We start from the raw sequence: 18336 nt of genomic DNA, 5'->3' as shown, positions 1-18336 counted from the left end.
TTGGTTTATAAAATAAGCATAAAATATGAGAATATATTAAATATAACATTTTTGCATCGTTTGAATCTTCAGGGTTTGTAGGACGTCTAAATCCATAACTCGACCTAAATTGTGTACAGGTTTCAGTAAAAATCTTTGTCATTTTTATAAGTTCCTAACTTTGGCTGAGGGTGATTTGAGTTGTGCTCTGGCAACGACTGGAGGAACACAGAGGCTGTTTAATTCTCCTTTAAGATGTCAGTGTGCTCTGTGTACGTGGCTGATGGACAGTGTGTACGTTTCACATACATCAGTTTAGTGCAACTGGCTCACATTAAATGCATTAATCTGTGAGGGCTATGTCAAGGCTACCTTGGGCAGATTAACGCATTAGCCATTCACTGTATTACTAGCCCTTTGTCTGCTTGGCCATTTGATGGTTCTGTTTGGCATGGAGGAATTAGCCTCTAGCTTATCTCTAAACAGCCTGTGGGTTTCATTGTATCTGGGCACAGGGTGTGAGAATAAAGCTCCCAAACACGCTGACCATGGGACTCCGTATCCCACGGCAACGGCCAGAGCCCCAGATGCACCAATCGGTGAGTGGCGGCAGTCCGAGAGTACCAGAGTCACATATAAAGAGAGGCGATCGTATCGACGCCAGGACATGAACAGGGGATGGTGGGGGAGATGGCGCAGGGAACCTGGAATGCTGGGAGCCTGGCACAGGCAGTGGTTATGTTAAACCTGTTGGCGCTCACAGATGCAGGTAAGACGGGTACAGCGTTTGGAAGGTTTTATTTAGGATTTCGCTTTTAGATATATATATTTTTTTGTTCTTCCTTTACGTCACCTCCTAGAAGTTCAGATCAAATCAAGTTCTTTGCTCTTCGTGGTTCGAATGACGGTGAATGTCTGCGTTGCTATTCTGGGGGCCAATGGGTTTTAACAACGTACTTTTCCAGCAGTTAAATGGTTAATGAAGGAATCGGAAACAAGATAAAGTTCACAAACTGTATCAGGTTCAGCATTAAATGATATAAAAGCGGATCTGATAAACTTCATTTCGTTTGGTTTGTTTGCTCGCAATGTGATATGATTTATTTTACTATTTTTGAGGGCAGTATTTGGGGGTAATGTGGCGCTATGTGTACCTCTTCCCGAGTACCAGAGATTCATTTGATTAAAAAAAAGCTTGAGCAATAACCATGGAAACGGCAGATTTTTCAGCCTTTTCTATATTCGTGTCTAGTGACAGTATAGAATGGTCCAATGGAATCCTGCTGGGATTATTCATTGGAATCAGAGATACAAGTTAAATCCCCTGTGCCTCGTGTTAACCCTTACACGTCACTTTGGGGAAATTTAATCCAACAGCGATCTGCAGCTAAATGAAAACCAAATCGCAAAATTTAGGCCAAAAACTGTTTGAAAAAAATAATTAATTCAGCTCAACTTACAGCGTGAATATCTTAGGCTGAATTTTACAATTTGATTTAAAACTCGTAACCAATTTATAGGAAATGGTAACAGTAATCACATTTAGACCAACTGTGAGTTATGGCAACTGACGTCTAAGCTCACAAGTGACTCGTAAAACGTAAACAGTCAAAATGAAAAAAACTATCGTACAATTTACATCTGCCATAAATTGCTGTTCTGTTTCTTTAAAAATGAAACACACATTCCATCATTGGTTAGAATTTCTGTGCATTAACCCTTCAATGTATCAGTCCCTTTCCTTTCCTTTGAATCTGTCCAGCATCCAATAGGATTTCTAAATGCACAATGTTTGCTGGACACAGATCACAGCTTCTTATTGTTGGACAGGGCATGAATATTGCTGCCGTGTATGCTGTATTTATAATATATCATCTTCATAAATTAACTGATTTACCCTCCGCAGCGTATGAATGCTACATACTGTATGCCAGCACTTTTCATGAACTGCCAAACAGCATGCAGAGGAGGTGTGTGTGCAGGTAGATTAGCCATGTTTTTATTTTATTTTTATTGAATATTTTATTTCAATATTTGATGAACTGGATCTGTTATTTGCTGATAGATTAATAATTAAACTCGAATAATTGTGAATTGAAAACCCAGTTGCCAATTTGTGGTTAAAAAAGCCAAGCCGTGACCATCAGTGATATATTCGTATTTCTAACCCAAATGTTAGAATTCATTCTTTAATTGCCTGTAACTCACTGTTTAGCGAATAAGCCCCACAGTGAACATTACTTTCATTCCCTTGTGGATACAAACTAGTTACATGTGAGAGGCTGCTCTTATTGTGTCATTCAGCTCTATAAAAGGGTTTAGAATAGGAAGTGAACCGCCATTGCGTTACTAAACGGTTTATTTGCAGCGCGTCCTGTGAGAGATGTTAAATGGGTCTTTGTGCAGCGGCCAGTTGACTCCCAAAGCCAGACTGTGACTGAGCGGACATTGAGAGCTGGCTCTTTGTGCTGTCACTTAGCAGATGGAAATGAGACTGTGACTGAGAAAGGTCCAAGGACGGGATCTGTTTGTCCGGAAATAATGTGATCTGAACAATGATAAATACTGAGAGCTCATTCCCTGGGAAACCGCACTGAGACCGCCTGCAGCTAATACCCAATACAGTGACCGCCATGCCAACTTACCCCCTCCTAATACACAGCGACCGCCATGCCAACTTACCCCCTCCTAATACACAGCGACCGCCATGCCAACTTACCCCCTCCTAATACACAGCGACCGCCATGCCAACTTACCCCCTCCTAATACACAGCGACCGCCATGCCAACTTACCCCTCCTAATACACAGCGACCGCCATGCCAACTTATCCCCTCCTAATACACAGCGACCGCCATGCCAACTTACCCCCTCCTAATACACAGCAACCACCATGCCAACTTACCCCCTCCTAATACACAGTCACCACCATGTCAACTTACCCCCTCCTAATACACAGCGACCACCTTGCCAACTTACCCCCTCCTAATACACAGCGACCGCCATGCCATCTTACCCCCTCCTAATACACAGCGACCGACATGCCAACTTACCCCCTCCTAATACACAGCGACCGCCATGCCAACTTACCCCCTCCTAATACACAGCGACCGCCTTGCCAACTTACCTCTCCTAATACACAGCGACCGCCATGCCAACTTACCCCCTCCTAATACACATCGACCGCCATGCCAACTTACCCCCTCCTAATACACAGTCACCACCATGTCAACTTACCCCCTCCTAATACACAGCGACCACCTTGCCAACTTACCCCCTCCTAATACACAGCGACCGCCATGCCATCTTACCCCCTCCTAATACACAGTGACCGCCATGCCAACTTACCCCTCCTAATACACAGCGACCGAATTGCCAACTTACACCCTCCTAATACACAGTGACCGCCATGCCAACTTACCCCCCCAATACAGTCACCGCCATGCCAACGTACCCCCTCCTAATACACAGCGACCGCCATGCCAACTTACCCCCTCCTAATACACAGCGACCGCCATGCCAACTTACCCCCTCCTAATACACAGCGACCGCCATGCCAACTTACCCCCTCCTAATACACAGTGACCACCATTTCAACTTACCCCCTCCTAATACACAGCGACCGCCATGCCAACTTACCCCCTCCTAATACACAGTGACCACCATTTCAAGTTACCCCCTCCTAATACACAGCGACCGCCTTGCCAACTTACCCCTCCTAATACACAGCGACCGCCATGCCAACTTACCCCCTCCTAATACACAGCGACCGCCATGCCAACTTACCCCCTCCTAATACACAGTCACCACCATGTCAACTTACCCCCTCCTAATACACAGCGACCACCTTGCCAACTTACCCCTCCTAATACACAGCGACCGCCATGCCAACTTACCCCCTCCTAATACACAGTCACCACCATGTCAACTTACCCCCTCCTAATACACAGCGACCGCCTTGCCAACTTACCCCTCCTAATACACAGCGACCGCCATGCCAACTTACCCCCTCCTAATACACAGCGACCGCCATGCCAACTTACCCCCTCCTAATACACAGTCACCGCCATGCCAACTTACCCCCTACTAATACACAGCGACCACCATGCCAACTTACCCCCTCCTAATACACAGCGACCGCCTTGCCAACTTACCTCTCCTAATACACAGCAACCGCCATGCCAACTTACCCCCTCCTAATACACAGCGACCGCCATGCCAACTTACCCCCTCCTAATACACAGCGACCGCCTTGCCAACTTACCTCTCCTAATACACAGCGACCGCCATGCCAACTTACCCCCTCCTAATACACAGCGACCGCCATGCCAACTTACCCCCTCCTAATACACAGCGACCACCATGCCAACTTACCCACTCCTAATACACAATGACCGCCTTGCCAACTTACCTCTCCTAATACACAGCGACCGCCATGCCAACTTACCCCCTCCTAATACACAGTCACCGCCATGCCAACTTACCCCCTACTAATACACAGCGACCACCATGCCAACTTTCTCCTCCTAATACACAGTCACCTCCTAATACACAGACATCAGGACACGTACCTCTCACCTCCTCCTAATACACAGACATCAGGAGACGTACCTCTCACCTCCTCCTAATACACTGACTTCAGGACACATACCTCTCACACCCTCCTAATACACAGACATCAGGATACCTACCTCTCCCATCCTAATACACACACACCAGGACACGTACCTCTCACCTCCTAATACACAGACATCAGGACACCTACCTCTCACCCCCTCCTAATACACAGACATCAGGACACGTACCTCTCACCTCCTCTTAATACACAGACATCAGGACACGTACCTCTCATCCCCCCTCCTAATACACAGACATCAGGGCACCTACCTCTCCCCTCCTCCTAATACACAGACATCAGGACACGTACCTCTCACCTCCTCCTAATACAGACATCAGGACACGTACCTCTCACCTCCTCCTAATACACAAACATCAGGACACCTACCTCTCACCTCCTCCTAATACACAGACATCAGGACACCTACCTCTCACCCCTCCTAATACACAGACATCAGGACACATACCTCTCACCTCCTCCTAATACACAGACATCAGTACACGTACCTCTCACCTCCTCCTAATACACTGACTTCAGGACACGTACCTCTCACCTCCTCCTAATACACTGACTTCAGGACACGTACCTCTCACCTCCTCCTAATACACAGACATCAGGACACCTACCTCTCACCTCCTCCTAATACACAGACATCAGGACACCTACCTCTCACCTCCTCCTAATACACAGACATCAGGACACGTACCTCTCCACCCCTCCTAATACACAGACATCAGGACACCTACCTCTCACCTCCTCCTAATACACAGACATCAGGACACGTACCTCTCACCTCTTAATACACAGACATCAGGACACGTACCTCTCACCTCCTCTTAATACACAGACATCAGGACACGTACCTCTCACCCCCTCCTAATACACAGACATCAGGACACGTACCTCTCACCTCCTCCTAATACACAGACATCAGGACACCTACCTCTCACCTCCTCCTAATACACAGACATCAGGACACGTACCTCTCCACCCCTCCTAATACACAGACATCAGGACACCTACCTCTCACCTCCTCCTAATACACAGACATCAGGACACGTACCTCTCACCTCTTAATACACAGACATCAGGACACGTACCTCTCACCCCTCCTAATACACAGACATCAGGACACGTACCTCTCACCCCTCCTAATACACAGACATCAGGACACGTACCTCTCACCCCCTCCTAATACACAGACATCAGGACACGTACCTCTCACCCCCTCCTAATACACAGACATCAGGACACGTACCTCTCACCTCCTCCTAATACACAGACATCAGGGCACGTATCCCTTCCACTGTCCTAATAAACAGACATCAGGATACGTACCTTTCTCTTTTTAATAGACAAATATCAGGATACGTACCTTTCTCTTTTTAATAGACAAATATCAGGATACACCTTCTCTTGTAGAGGTAAATTCCCCATAATTTTCACATAAAGGATTTTGAATCCCCTGTAATATATTATAATTTTCCTTTTACAGCTCACAAGTCAGACCTGAGCAGTGAAGCCTCTGGAGCTGTAATCAATCATTCCTCCATGCTCATCCATCGCCTGCAGGAGCTCCTACAGAATGGTAACTCCAGTGACACCACCCTGAGGGTCCACACCACCAACTCCGATGAGGTGAAGATCATACACGCCCATCAGCTTCTCCTCAGCCTACAGAGCGATATCTTCGAGGGGCTTCTGCTAAACCAGAGCGTGCTGACATTACAGGAGCCCGCAGACTGCGCTGTTTTATTTGAGAAATTCCTCAGGTGATAATGTAATAGTAAATATAAGTCATGTGTGATAACTGCTTCCATGTGTTGAGAATAAAAATCTTGGAGGGGATACTTCTTAGTCCTCAGAGTTCTTTTGCATTGCTATAACCTGGGCAATCTACAGCGTGTTTGACACCTGCCCAAGCAGAGTGGACAATGTCGTGACAGAGTCCTAGATTATGGGTGTCAGGCCTGTCTTTGCTTTGGTGACAGTTCGGACACTGAGATGACGAGTGGAACAGATGTTACAGAGAGAAAAGACATAAAGAGACAATTCCCAGAAAATAACTTATCAATGGGTCCAGCAACACATTCTGTAATGTGTTCTTTAAATTCATTAAATAATAGGCAACATCGAATGTGTACACTGTACACATCTTTATTAATAGATCACACCCTACAGTCTGTTAATAAAAAGCAATAAAGTGGAAACCACCTTCACAAAATTAATAAGATACAACCGGAGGAATATATCCAGAATTGGAATATTCTATATAAGCATGTAATAAAATCTGGAATGATAAAAAGTGTATATCATAGCGTAACACAGTAAGATAATGATAATAAATTGTGGAGTAAGTAATGCACTCACAAACAAAAAGTGTAAATCAGGCCTCTCACCCCCCTGGGGTATATGTAGTATGGGATTTGATAGTAGATCCAGGTGTTAGAGTGTCTTCAGAGATATGGGAAAAAAAGGACCATACATAGTGAAAGTACGTATAAAAATATCAAAAGAGAATTTATTGGTTACACTTACAGACATAAAGTGGTAGTAAGCATTTCTCCACTCTCAGTGGAACTGGAAGGCAGAGTAGTAAATACCAGACACAGATCCAATCGGAGTAGCAGAGTACAGGAACAATAAAAGGACTATAAAACAAATAAAATCAAGAAACAGTCCGAAAAAGTTCAATATCCAACGCGTTTTGTCCGTGGTAAATGGAGGACTTCTTCAGGGATATAAGTAGATTCGAGTATGTGGGAACTTTTATATCCAATTCAATCTTCCTTGATGCCGTTCACCGGCAGCGTGTGTTCCACACTGGAACGCAGAGTTGTACTTCCTGTGCCGTCCATCCGTCTGAATTGCGCATGCGTGATCAGGGAAAGAGTTCTAAACATGTTTAAAGAACCGATACCTAAATGCGCATGCGTAGAGATCTAAATAATAGAGAAAAATGTATACACCAGGCGGAATGTCGCCAAAGAGATTAATGAAGAATAAAGACCAACGAAAAAACGGCAAATGATCGCCGCAAGATACAATTATTGAAAAACAATAAAAAAAAAAATATATATACTAGTGGTATACAAGAATATGGATAAGCAAAAGGGCAGACACATGGGGCATGGAAATCCCAATGCCCCAAAAGGATGCCCCAACGCCAATCACCACATTGGTGTATAGATCAGATACAATGCTCCTAAAGTAACATAGTACAGAACATAAAATAACCCATACAAATAACAATATGCTGGAAGTTATTATATGGATATATGAAACAGGGTTGACCAGCCAGTATTAACGATAACCACAATCCCAAGGTACATTTATAATGACCTAGAAAGGCCAAAAATACAAATTTAAAATAAATGATAATATTAAAAAAACAAGAAACATAAAACATAAGGTGAGAGAAAAAAGGAATACCTAGAATACTGCATACATAATAGCTGAATCAGATTAAATTAAACCTGACAAGTCTATTTCGGCGTTTAGACCATAATGCAGTGTTTTAAGGGTGTAAATCCAAAACGCTTCCTGGCGTATTAATTCTTGGAGTTTATCTCCTCCTCTACATCCTAATGTGATGTGTTCTATACCAAACACTTGTAGTTGTTCCCACTGAAAAAGGGGACAAGTACTGCAATGTTTTGACACGCTATGATCTAATTTACTTTTTTTTGATATTATTAAAATGCTCCAAAAGTCTAATATGGAGTTTCCTAGTGGTGCGGCCTACATATTGGGCTCCACATCCACATTGAAGTAAATAAATGACAAAAGTGGTGGAACATTGAATATGTTTCTTAATTGCATAAGTTTTTTTAGTTTGAGTACTCGTAAAGCTGGTTATTTTCCTTTTTTGATATTTACATGTGGAACAGTGGCCACAACAATAGAAGCCCTTTAGAGGTTGGAGAAAAGAGCTACTAGGGGTAGGTACAGACTGTATAGGAAGAAGGCTGGGGGCCAGTTTATTTTTAAGATTAGATGCTCGTTTGTAGATAATTTTGGGTCTATTTGGAATAATCTCCTTAAGTACACTATCTCTTTGCAAGATATACCAATACTTGTTTAAAAATTTTTGAATCTTTTTGGCATGGGGATTATACTGGGTTATAAAAGCGAATTGGAAATCGTTCTTCTGAGATCCTGAACCATTGTCAAATCGCTTTTTGTTTTTATTCCTATTTATCAAAAATTGTGTTCTATCTGTGTCCAATATGTTCTGTATATCCGAATCAATTTGGATTTGGTTATAACCTTTCTACAAATATCGTGCCTTAATCAACTGGGCTTGTTGTAAAAAAGTAGAATCGTCTGAACAATTTCGTCTAAGACGAATTAGTTGGCTTCTGGGTATATTTGAAAGCCAGGGAGGGTGATGAGCACTAGACAGATCTATTGCGGTGTTACAGTCTGTTGGTTTAAAAAATGTTTTCGTTTTGAGTTGATTGTTTTCTATATAGATAGAGAGATCCAAAAAATCCAGTGTGGTTGGGCTGGTATTATAGGTGAATTTGAGATTATAATTATTGGAATTGACAAATTCAAAAAACATTTCCAGACTTGCAGCAGAACCTTCCCATACCAACAACACATCATCTATGTAGCGTCGCCATAGGACCAAACTGCCCCCAGAATGAGCACCCAGCCGAATATGACGTTGTTCCCAATGGGAAACGTATATATTGGCAAAACTGGGGGCAAATTTGGTACCCATGGCGACGCCACACTCCTGCAAAAAATATTGGCCACTAAACCAAAAAAAATTCTTTGTCAATACAAATGAGATACATTGCATCAGAAATTCAATTTGAGTCAATGGAAGAAATTGATGGTATTCAAGTGTGTCCTGTATGGCGGAAGTGCCTTTCTCATGTGGGATATTCGAATAAAGAGCAGTGATGTCGGCCGTAGCCAAAATATATGTAGACTTCCATGGCATATTGTTGATATCTTGCAAAATATGCCTGGTATCTCCAATATAGGAATCACTCAATGGGACATAAGGCTGTAAAAAAAAGTCGATATACTCGGACAAATTGCATGACAAAGAGGAAATACCACTCACTATAGGGCGGCCAGGAGGTTTATGGAGATTCTTATGGATCTTGGGCAAAAAATAAAAGGTGGCGGTTTTGCATTTAGGGTTAAAAATGAAATCATACTCCTTTTTATTTAAAATCCCTTTTTCTAAGCCCAGATCAAGAAGTTCTTTCAAAACTTTCAAAAACATAGGAGTGGGATTACATGATAGAATCTCATATGTATTTGGATCATAAAGAATATTATAAGCCTCCTCCATGTAATAGGATCTGTCCATAATGACTGTACCTCCCCCTTTATCCGCCTCTTTAATCACTATGTTGGGATTCTCAATGAGAGTTTTTAGAGCTGATCTTTCTTTTTTATTTAGATTAGAATGGTATTTAAGGTCATTTAATTTGTCTAGATCTGCTTGAACTAATTCATTGAAGATGTCTAAGTATTTACTTTTAGCAGACCAGGGATAGAAATGTGACTTAGGTTTGAAAGGGGTGTGCGTGATCCCTCCTTTAGACTCTGGATCATCTATCGATTCCTCCTGTATATCAAACTGTATTGGTAAAATTGTCTGGGTATTATCAGTGTCCCTATTATGAAAGAATCTTTTAATGGTTAATTTTTTTAGAAATTTCTGGTTATCAAGATATAAATTGAAAGAATTTAAGTTGGATGCAGGAGCAAACTTCAATCCCTTCTTAAGGAGTGAAAGTTCATCTGGTGTGAAATTAACCTGGGACAGATTAAAAATACCTTCGGTTTTATCTAATTCTGTCTGTATGGAAGATGTACTGATGTACTCTGATCCTCCTCTACCTCTGAGTGAGGTCTTTTTTTTATTGGAGATCTTAGTGTTTGGAATCTGTTGTGAGTTGGAAGTGTATAATTTCGATCTGACCTTGGGTCTCGCCCTTTGTCTAAAAAAATCTCTTGATTGTCACTTCTGGAAAAGGAATTACTAGACGAACACGGTGGACTATGTTTCTTGGAGACAGATTTGGAATACGAATTAGAATTGGAATATGAATTAGAGTTAGGATTAGAATTGGAATAAGAATTTGAATTAAAGTTTGAGTATGAATTAAATTTGGAATATGAATTAGAATTAGAGTTAGAATGTTCTCCAAAATTGGAGTTAGAATTGGAATTGGAAGTAGCATAATGTTTACGATTAAAGGAATTAGAATTGGAAGATTTGTGTCCTGTCCTATAACTAGAACTTGGACCAGATGGATTACGGACTCTAAATTGTTGTTTCTTTTTATTAAAATGATCTTGTCGATTAGACTGGGGATTAAATTTAGACCAATTTCTTTGATTACCTTTCTGGTAATCATCTTGGTCTCTTTTGTATTTTGTAGACTTAGTTGATGAAATTTTTTCGTCTACAATTTTGATTTTTTCTTTTAAAATATTATAATTATTTTCTACAGCTTTTGGTTCTTGACAATTGGAAATGTCATTTTCCAGTGTCTTAATGTCTTCCTCTAGTATAGTGAGGGATCTTTTTTGATATTCTATCAAGCTAATCATGTATTTTCTCGAACATTCATCACTAGCTTGATACCATTCACTTAACAATAATTGATCTTCTAAACCAAAAGCTGGAACTTTTAAAACCCTCAGTCCTCGAGGTATAATATTTGAAGCCAAATATTGTTCCAATGAAGTTATTTCCCACCACTTACGAGTTTCTTTTTCTAATAAATGTTCTAATTGAACAAATTTTTTGTTTAATGAACTGTCTGTAAGGGGAGGATCTCCTTTAAATAGGGAGTCAATTCTCTTTTTTCTCTCATTTCTCATTTCATCATATACATTTTTAGAAGCCATAATACATTAGTGATATAATATCCAATTAGTGGTATACTACTGTTTTGTCACTTTGATTATTTGTTCCTCACTTGTATACCACTAATTGGATATTATATCACTAATGTATTATGGCTTCTAAAAATGTATATGATGAAATGAGAAATGAGAGAAAAAAGAGAATTGACTCCCTATTTAAAGGAGATCCTCCCCTTACAGACAGTTCATTAAACAAAAAATTTGTTCAATTAGAACATTTATTAGAAAAAGAAACTCGTAAGTGGTGGGAAATAACTTCATTGGAACAATATTTGGCTTCAAATATTATACCTCGAGGACTGAGGGTTTTAAAAGTTCCAGCTTTTGGTTTAGAAGATCAATTATTGTTAAGTGAATGGTATCAAGCTAGTGATGAATGTTCGAGAAAATACATGATTAGCTTGATAGAATATCAAAAAAGATCCCTCACTATACTAGAGGAAGACATTAAGACACTGGAAAATGACATTTCCAATTGTCAAGAACCAAAAGCTGTAGAAAATAATTATAATATTTTAAAAGAAAAAATCAAAATTGTAGACGAAAAAATTTCATCAACTAAGTCTACAAAATACAAAAGAGACCAAGATGATTACCAGAAAGGTAATCAAAGAAATTGGTCTAAATTTAATCCCCAGTCTAATCGACAAGATCATTTTAATAAAAAGAAACAACAATTTAGAGTCCGTAATCCATCTGGTCCAAGTTCTAGTTATAGGACAGGACACAAATCTTCCAATTCTAATTCCTTTAATCGTAAACATTATGCTACTTCCAATTCCAATTCTAACTCCAATTTTGGAGAACATTCTAACTCTAATTCTAATTCATATTCCAAATTTAATTCATACTCAAACTTTAATTCAAATTCTTATTCCAATTCTAATCCTAACTCTAATTCATATTCCAATTCTAATTCGTATTCCAAATCTGTCTCCAAGAAACATAGTCCACCGTGTTCGTCTAGTAATTCCTTTTCCAGAAGTGACAATCAAGAGATTTTTTTAGACAAAGGGCGAGACCCAAGGTCAGATCGAAATTATACACTTCCAACTCACAACAGATTCCAAACACTAAGATCTCCAATAAAAAAAAGACCTCACTCAGAGGTAGAGGAGGATCAGAGTACATCAGTACATCTTCCATACAGACAGAATTAGATAAAACCGAAGGTATTTTTAATCTGTCCCAGGTTAATTTCACACCAGATGAACTTTCACTCCTTAAGAAGGGATTGAAGTTTGCTCCTGCATCCAACTTAAATTCTTTCAATTTATATCTTGATAACCAGAAATTTCTAAAAAAATTAACCATTAAAAGATTCTTTCATAATAGGGACACTGATAATACCCAGACAATTTTACCAATACAGTTTGATATACAGGAGGAATCGATAGATGATCCAGAGTCTAAAGGAGGGATCACGCACACCCCTTTCAAACCTAAGTCACATTTCTATCCCTGGTCTGCTAAAAGTAAATACTTAGACATCTTCAATGAATTAGTTCAAGCAGATCTAGACAAATTAAATGACCTTAAATACCATTCTAATCTAAATAAAAAAGAAAGATCAGCTCTAAAAACTCTCATTGAGAATCCCAACATAGTGATTAAAGAGGCGGATAAAGGGGGAGGTACAGTCATTATGGACAGATCCTATTACATGGAGGAGGCTTATAATATTCTTTATGATCCAAATACATATGAGATTCTATCATGTAATCCCACTCCTATGTTTTTGAAAGTTTTGAAAGAACTTCTTGATCTGGGCTTAGAAAAAGGGATTTTAAATAAAAAGGAGTATGATTTCATTTTTAACCCTAAATGCAAAACCGCCACCTTTTATTTTTTGCCCAAGATCCATAAGAATCTCCATAAACCTCCTGGCCGCCCTATAGTGAGTGGTATTTCCTCTTTGTCATGCAATTTGTCCGAGTATATCGACTTTTTTTTACAGCCTTATGTCCCATTGAGTGATTCCTATATTGGAGATACCAGGCATATTTTGCAAGATATCAACAATATGCCATGGAAGTCTACATATATTTTGGCTACGGCCGACATCACTGCTCTTTATTCGAATATCCCACATGAGAAAGGCACTTCCGCCATACAGGACACACTTGAATACCATCAATTTCTTCCATTGACTCAAATTGAATTTCTGATGCAATGTATCTCATTTGTATTGACAAAGAATTTTTTTTGGTTTAGTGGCCAATATTTTTTGCAGGAGTGTGGCGTCGCCATGGGTACCAAATTTGCCCCCAGTTTTGCCAATATATACGTTTCCCATTGGGAACAACGTCATATTCGGCTGGGTGCTCATTCTGGGGGCAGTTTGGTCCTATGGCGACGCTACATAGATGATGTGTTGTTGGTATGGGAAGGTTCTGCTGCAAGTCTGGAAATGTTTTTTGAATTTGTCAATTCCAATAATTATAATCTCAAATTCACCTATAATACCAGCCCAACCACACTGGATTTTTTGGATCTCTCTATCTATATAGAAAACAATCAACTCAAAACGAAAACATTTTTTAAACCAACAGACTGTAACACCGCAATAGATCTGTCTAGTGCTCATCACCCTCCCTGGCTTTCAAATATACCCAGAAGCCAACTAATTCGTCTTAGACGAAATTGTTCATACGATTCTACTTTTTTACAACAAGCCCAGTTGATTAAGGCACGATATTTGTAGAAAGGTTATAACCAAATCCAAATTGATTCGGATATACAGAACATATTGGACACAGATAGAACACAATTTTTGATAAATAGGAATAAAAACAAAAAGCGATTTGACAATGGTTCAGGATCTCAGAAGAACGATTTCCAATTCGCTTTTATAACCCAGTATAATCCCCATGCCAAAAAGATTCAAAAATTTTTAAACAAGTATTGGTATATCTTGCAAAGAGATAGTGTACTTAAGGAGATTATTCCAAATAGACCCAAAATTATCTACAAACGAGCATCTAATCTTAAAAATAAACTGGCCCCCAGCCTTCTTCCTATACAGTCTGTACCTACCCCTAGTAGCTCTTTTCTCCAACCTCTAAAGGGCTTCTATTGTTGTGGCCACTGTTCCACATGTAAATATCAAAAAAGGAAAATAACCAGCTTTACGAGTACTCAAACTAAAAAAACTTATGCAATTAAGAAACATATTCAATGTTCCACCACTTTTGTCATTTATTTACTTCAATGTGGATGTGGAGCCCAATATGTAGGCCGCACCACTAGGAAACTCCATATTAGACTTTTGGAGCATTTTAATAATATCAAAAAAAAGTAAATTAGATCATAGCGTGTCAAAACATTGCAGTACTTGTCCCCTTTTTCAGTGGGAACAACTACAAGTGTTTGGTATAGAACACATCACATTAGGATGTAGAGGAGGAGATAAACTCCAAGAATTAATACGCCAGGAAGCGTTTTGGATTTACACCCTTAAAACACTGCATTATGGTCTAAACGCCGAAATAGACTTGTCAGGTTTAATTTAATCTGATTCAGCTATTATGTATGCAGTATTCTAGGTATTCCTTTTTTCTCTCACCTTATGTTTTATGTTTCTTGTTTTTTTAATATTATCATTTATTTTAAATTTGTATTTTTGGCCTTTCTAGGTCATTATAAATGTACCTTGGGATTGTGGTTATCGTTAATACTGGCTGGTCAACAATGTTTCATATATCCATATAATAACTTCCAGCATATTGTTATTTGTATGGGTTATTTTATGTTCTGTACTATGTTACTTTAGGAGCATTGTATCTGATCTATACACCAATGTGGTGATTGGCGTTGGGGCATCCTTTTGGGGCATTGGGATTTCCATGCCCCATGTGTCTGCCCTTTTGCTTATCCATATTCTTGTATACCACTAGTATATATATTTTTTTTTTAATTGTTTTTCAATAATTGTATCTTGCGGCGATCATTTGCCGTTTTTTCGTTGGTCTTTATTCTTCATTAATCTCTTTGGCGACATTCCGCCTGGTGTATACATTTTTCTCTATTATTTAGATCTCTACGCATGCGCATTTAGGTATCGGTTCTTTAAACATGTTTAGAACTCTTTCCCCGATCACGCATGCGCAATTCAGACGGATGGACGGCACAGGAAGTACAACTCTGCGTTCCAGTGTGGAACACACGCTGCCGGTGAACGGCATCAAGGAAGATTGAATTGGATATAAAAGTTCCCACATACTCGAATCTACTCATATCCCTGAAGAAGTCCTCCATTTACCACGGACAAAACGCGTTGGATATTGAACTTTTTCGGACTGTTTCTTGATTTTATTTGTTTTATAGTCCTTTTATTGTTCCTGTACTCTGCTACTCCGATTGGATCTGTGTCTGGTATTTACTACTCTGCCTTCCAGTTCCACTGAGAGTGGAGACATGCTTACTACCACTTTATGTCTGTAAGTGTAACCAATAAATTCTCTTTTGATATTTTTATACGTACTTTCACTATGTATGGTCCTTTTTTTCCCATATCTCTGAAGACACTCTAACACCTGGATCTACTATCAAATCCCATACTACATATACCCCAGGGGGGTGAGAGGCCTGATTTACACTTTTTGTTTGTGAGTGCATTACTTACTCCACAATTTATTATCATTATCTTACTGTGTTACGCTATGATATACACTTTTTATCATTCCAGATTTTATTACATGCTTATATAGAATATTCCAATTCTGGATATATTCCTCAGGTTGTATCTTATTAATTTTGTGAAGGTGGTTTCCACTTTATTGCTTTCTGTTTTCTACTTTTGGTGTTTAGTGAGGTTCACCTGGAACCACTTTCAATTTAGCAGCTCTATTGCTTATGGTTAGTGGGTATACTACTGTTTTGTCAGTCTGTTAATAAATACTGTGAAATCTACATGGTGAGTAAATTTTGGGGCTAACACATGGCTGTGGTGGCTAATGTTTGCCATTCCAGCCGTGACGGAGTAAAAGTTCACTGATGATTAGCCTGATGGATAGGAACGTTTTCTATTTCCTTCATAGATCAGAACACGAGTCCTACTGATATGTGCAATGTATATTTTTACAATAATTTGCAGAATTGAGATTGAGAGAGATTGTTTCACGTATTTTGTTTTTGTTTTTTTAGGTACTTTTATTGTGGTGAGATTTCTGTCCATTTGAACCAAGCTGTCCCTCTTCACCGTTTGGCCAGCAAATATCATGTCTCAGCCCTGCAGAGAGGAGTCTCTGAATATATGAAAACCCATCTGGCCAGTGAGTCAACACAAGGCCATGTGGTTAGCTGGTACCACTACGCGTTAAAGATGGGCGATGAGGGCCTGCAGGAGAGTTGCCTGAAGTTCTTGGCATGGAACCTGTCCACCGTTATAAGTAGCAGTGAGTGGGTGACTGTGAGTGATGACCTCATGGTGTCTCTACTCCAGCGCTCTGATCTGGTACTGCAGAATGAAATAGAGTTATTTAGTGCAGTAGAGGAATGGATCAGCAAGAACAATCCTGATGTACCCATTATTGACAAGGTTCTGCGGTCTATCCGATATGCCATGATCTCTCCAAGTCAACTTTTTCAGATTCAGAAACAGTCCACGGTGTTGGCTACTTATCACAGCTCTGTGCAAGATCTCTTGTTCCAGGCCTTCCAGTTCCACTCAGCTTCCCCACTGCACTTTGCCAAATATTTTGATGTTAACTGCAGCATGTTTGTGCCTCGGAATTATCTGTCTTCCTCATGGGGGTCACAGTGGATCATTAACAATCCTGCCAGGGATGACAGAAGCCTTAGTTTTCAGACCCAGCTCGGGCCCAGCAACCACGACTCCACTAAGAAAATCACGTGGAATGCTCTTTTTTCTCCACGCTGGCTTCCCGTCAGCTTGCGCCCTGTCTACTCAGAGTCTGTGTCTGGTGCCTCTCAATCCAATCGTCTAGATGAAGGGAAACCTCGGCTGGTGGTGACCTCAGCAATGAGTGGCCTGGAATTTGCAGGGGTCACCTTCCAGAAGACTGTCTTGGTTGGTGTTAGGAGACAGCAGGGCAAGGTGTTTGTGAAGCATGTCTACAACGTCCACCAAAGTACAGATGAAGTGTCTGACTTCTTAGTACATGCTGACCTTCAGAAACGGACTTCAGAATATCTGATAGACAACTCCCTGCATCTGCACATCATCATTAAACCAATCTACCACTCTTTAATTAAAGCAAAGTGAGATGCTGATGTAGAAAAAAAAATAAAAGGATTTTGAATGGATCCATAAAGAATCTGAAATGTATTGTGACCAGAGCAACATTTGAAACAATTTGATCTCTGCAATCATTCTATCTTGGCCAGAAGTACCAGAGAACTCTTCACACAGCAAAGTAGCACACAAAAACTTAATTACAGCCACTTTTGGGGACAAAAAACACCCCACCCCATACAACAAGAACACAGAACTGATTTACGAAACATTTGTTGAGTTGTTTATTGTGTAACATATAAACTATATATTTTTTAGAAATTGAATCAGTTATCTGCTCAAGGTTTCCTTACTTTCCAAACTCTTAACCCTTCAGCCCATATAATTCCATAAAGCACTGTTCCCTATTCGTTTCGCCCACTGTGTGTATGTTTTTACATTTTGTATGTGTTCAGTGTAGACAAAGTATGCAATTCTCACGTTTTCACAGCCTGCCCAGGAACTGTACGGAGTGTCCAAAATAGGTTTAGACAAAACATTAAAAAGAGAAAAAAGAAAGAAAATTAAATAAAACGTATAACACAAAACCTTGTAGCATTAATATTAGTCTATAATAGAAATGCAAAAAACTACTACAACTGG

The 18336-nt window shown here is 39.9% G+C and overlaps 1 protein-coding gene across 1 annotated transcript; it reads left to right on the top strand.

Moving 5' to 3' along the window:
- Positions 1-581: 581 nt before the first annotated feature.
- LOC134585327 (BTB/POZ domain-containing protein 17) lies at positions 582-18120 on the top strand. Its single transcript, XM_063440737.1, has 3 exons — positions 582-748; positions 6091-6367; positions 16644-18120. Exons 1-3 carry the CDS (start codon positions 658-660, stop codon positions 17722-17724), a joined length of 1449 nt encoding a protein of 482 aa, XP_063296807.1. The 5' UTR covers positions 582-657; the 3' UTR covers positions 17725-18120.
- Positions 18121-18336: the final 216 nt, after the last annotated feature.

Source organism: Pelobates fuscus, unplaced genomic scaffold, assembly GCF_036172605.1.
Source record: "Pelobates fuscus isolate aPelFus1 unplaced genomic scaffold, aPelFus1.pri H_4, whole genome shotgun sequence".
Classification (NCBI taxonomy): Eukaryota; Metazoa; Chordata; class Amphibia; order Anura; family Pelobatidae; genus Pelobates; species Pelobates fuscus.
This window is presented reverse-complemented; position numbering and strand designations above follow the sequence as displayed.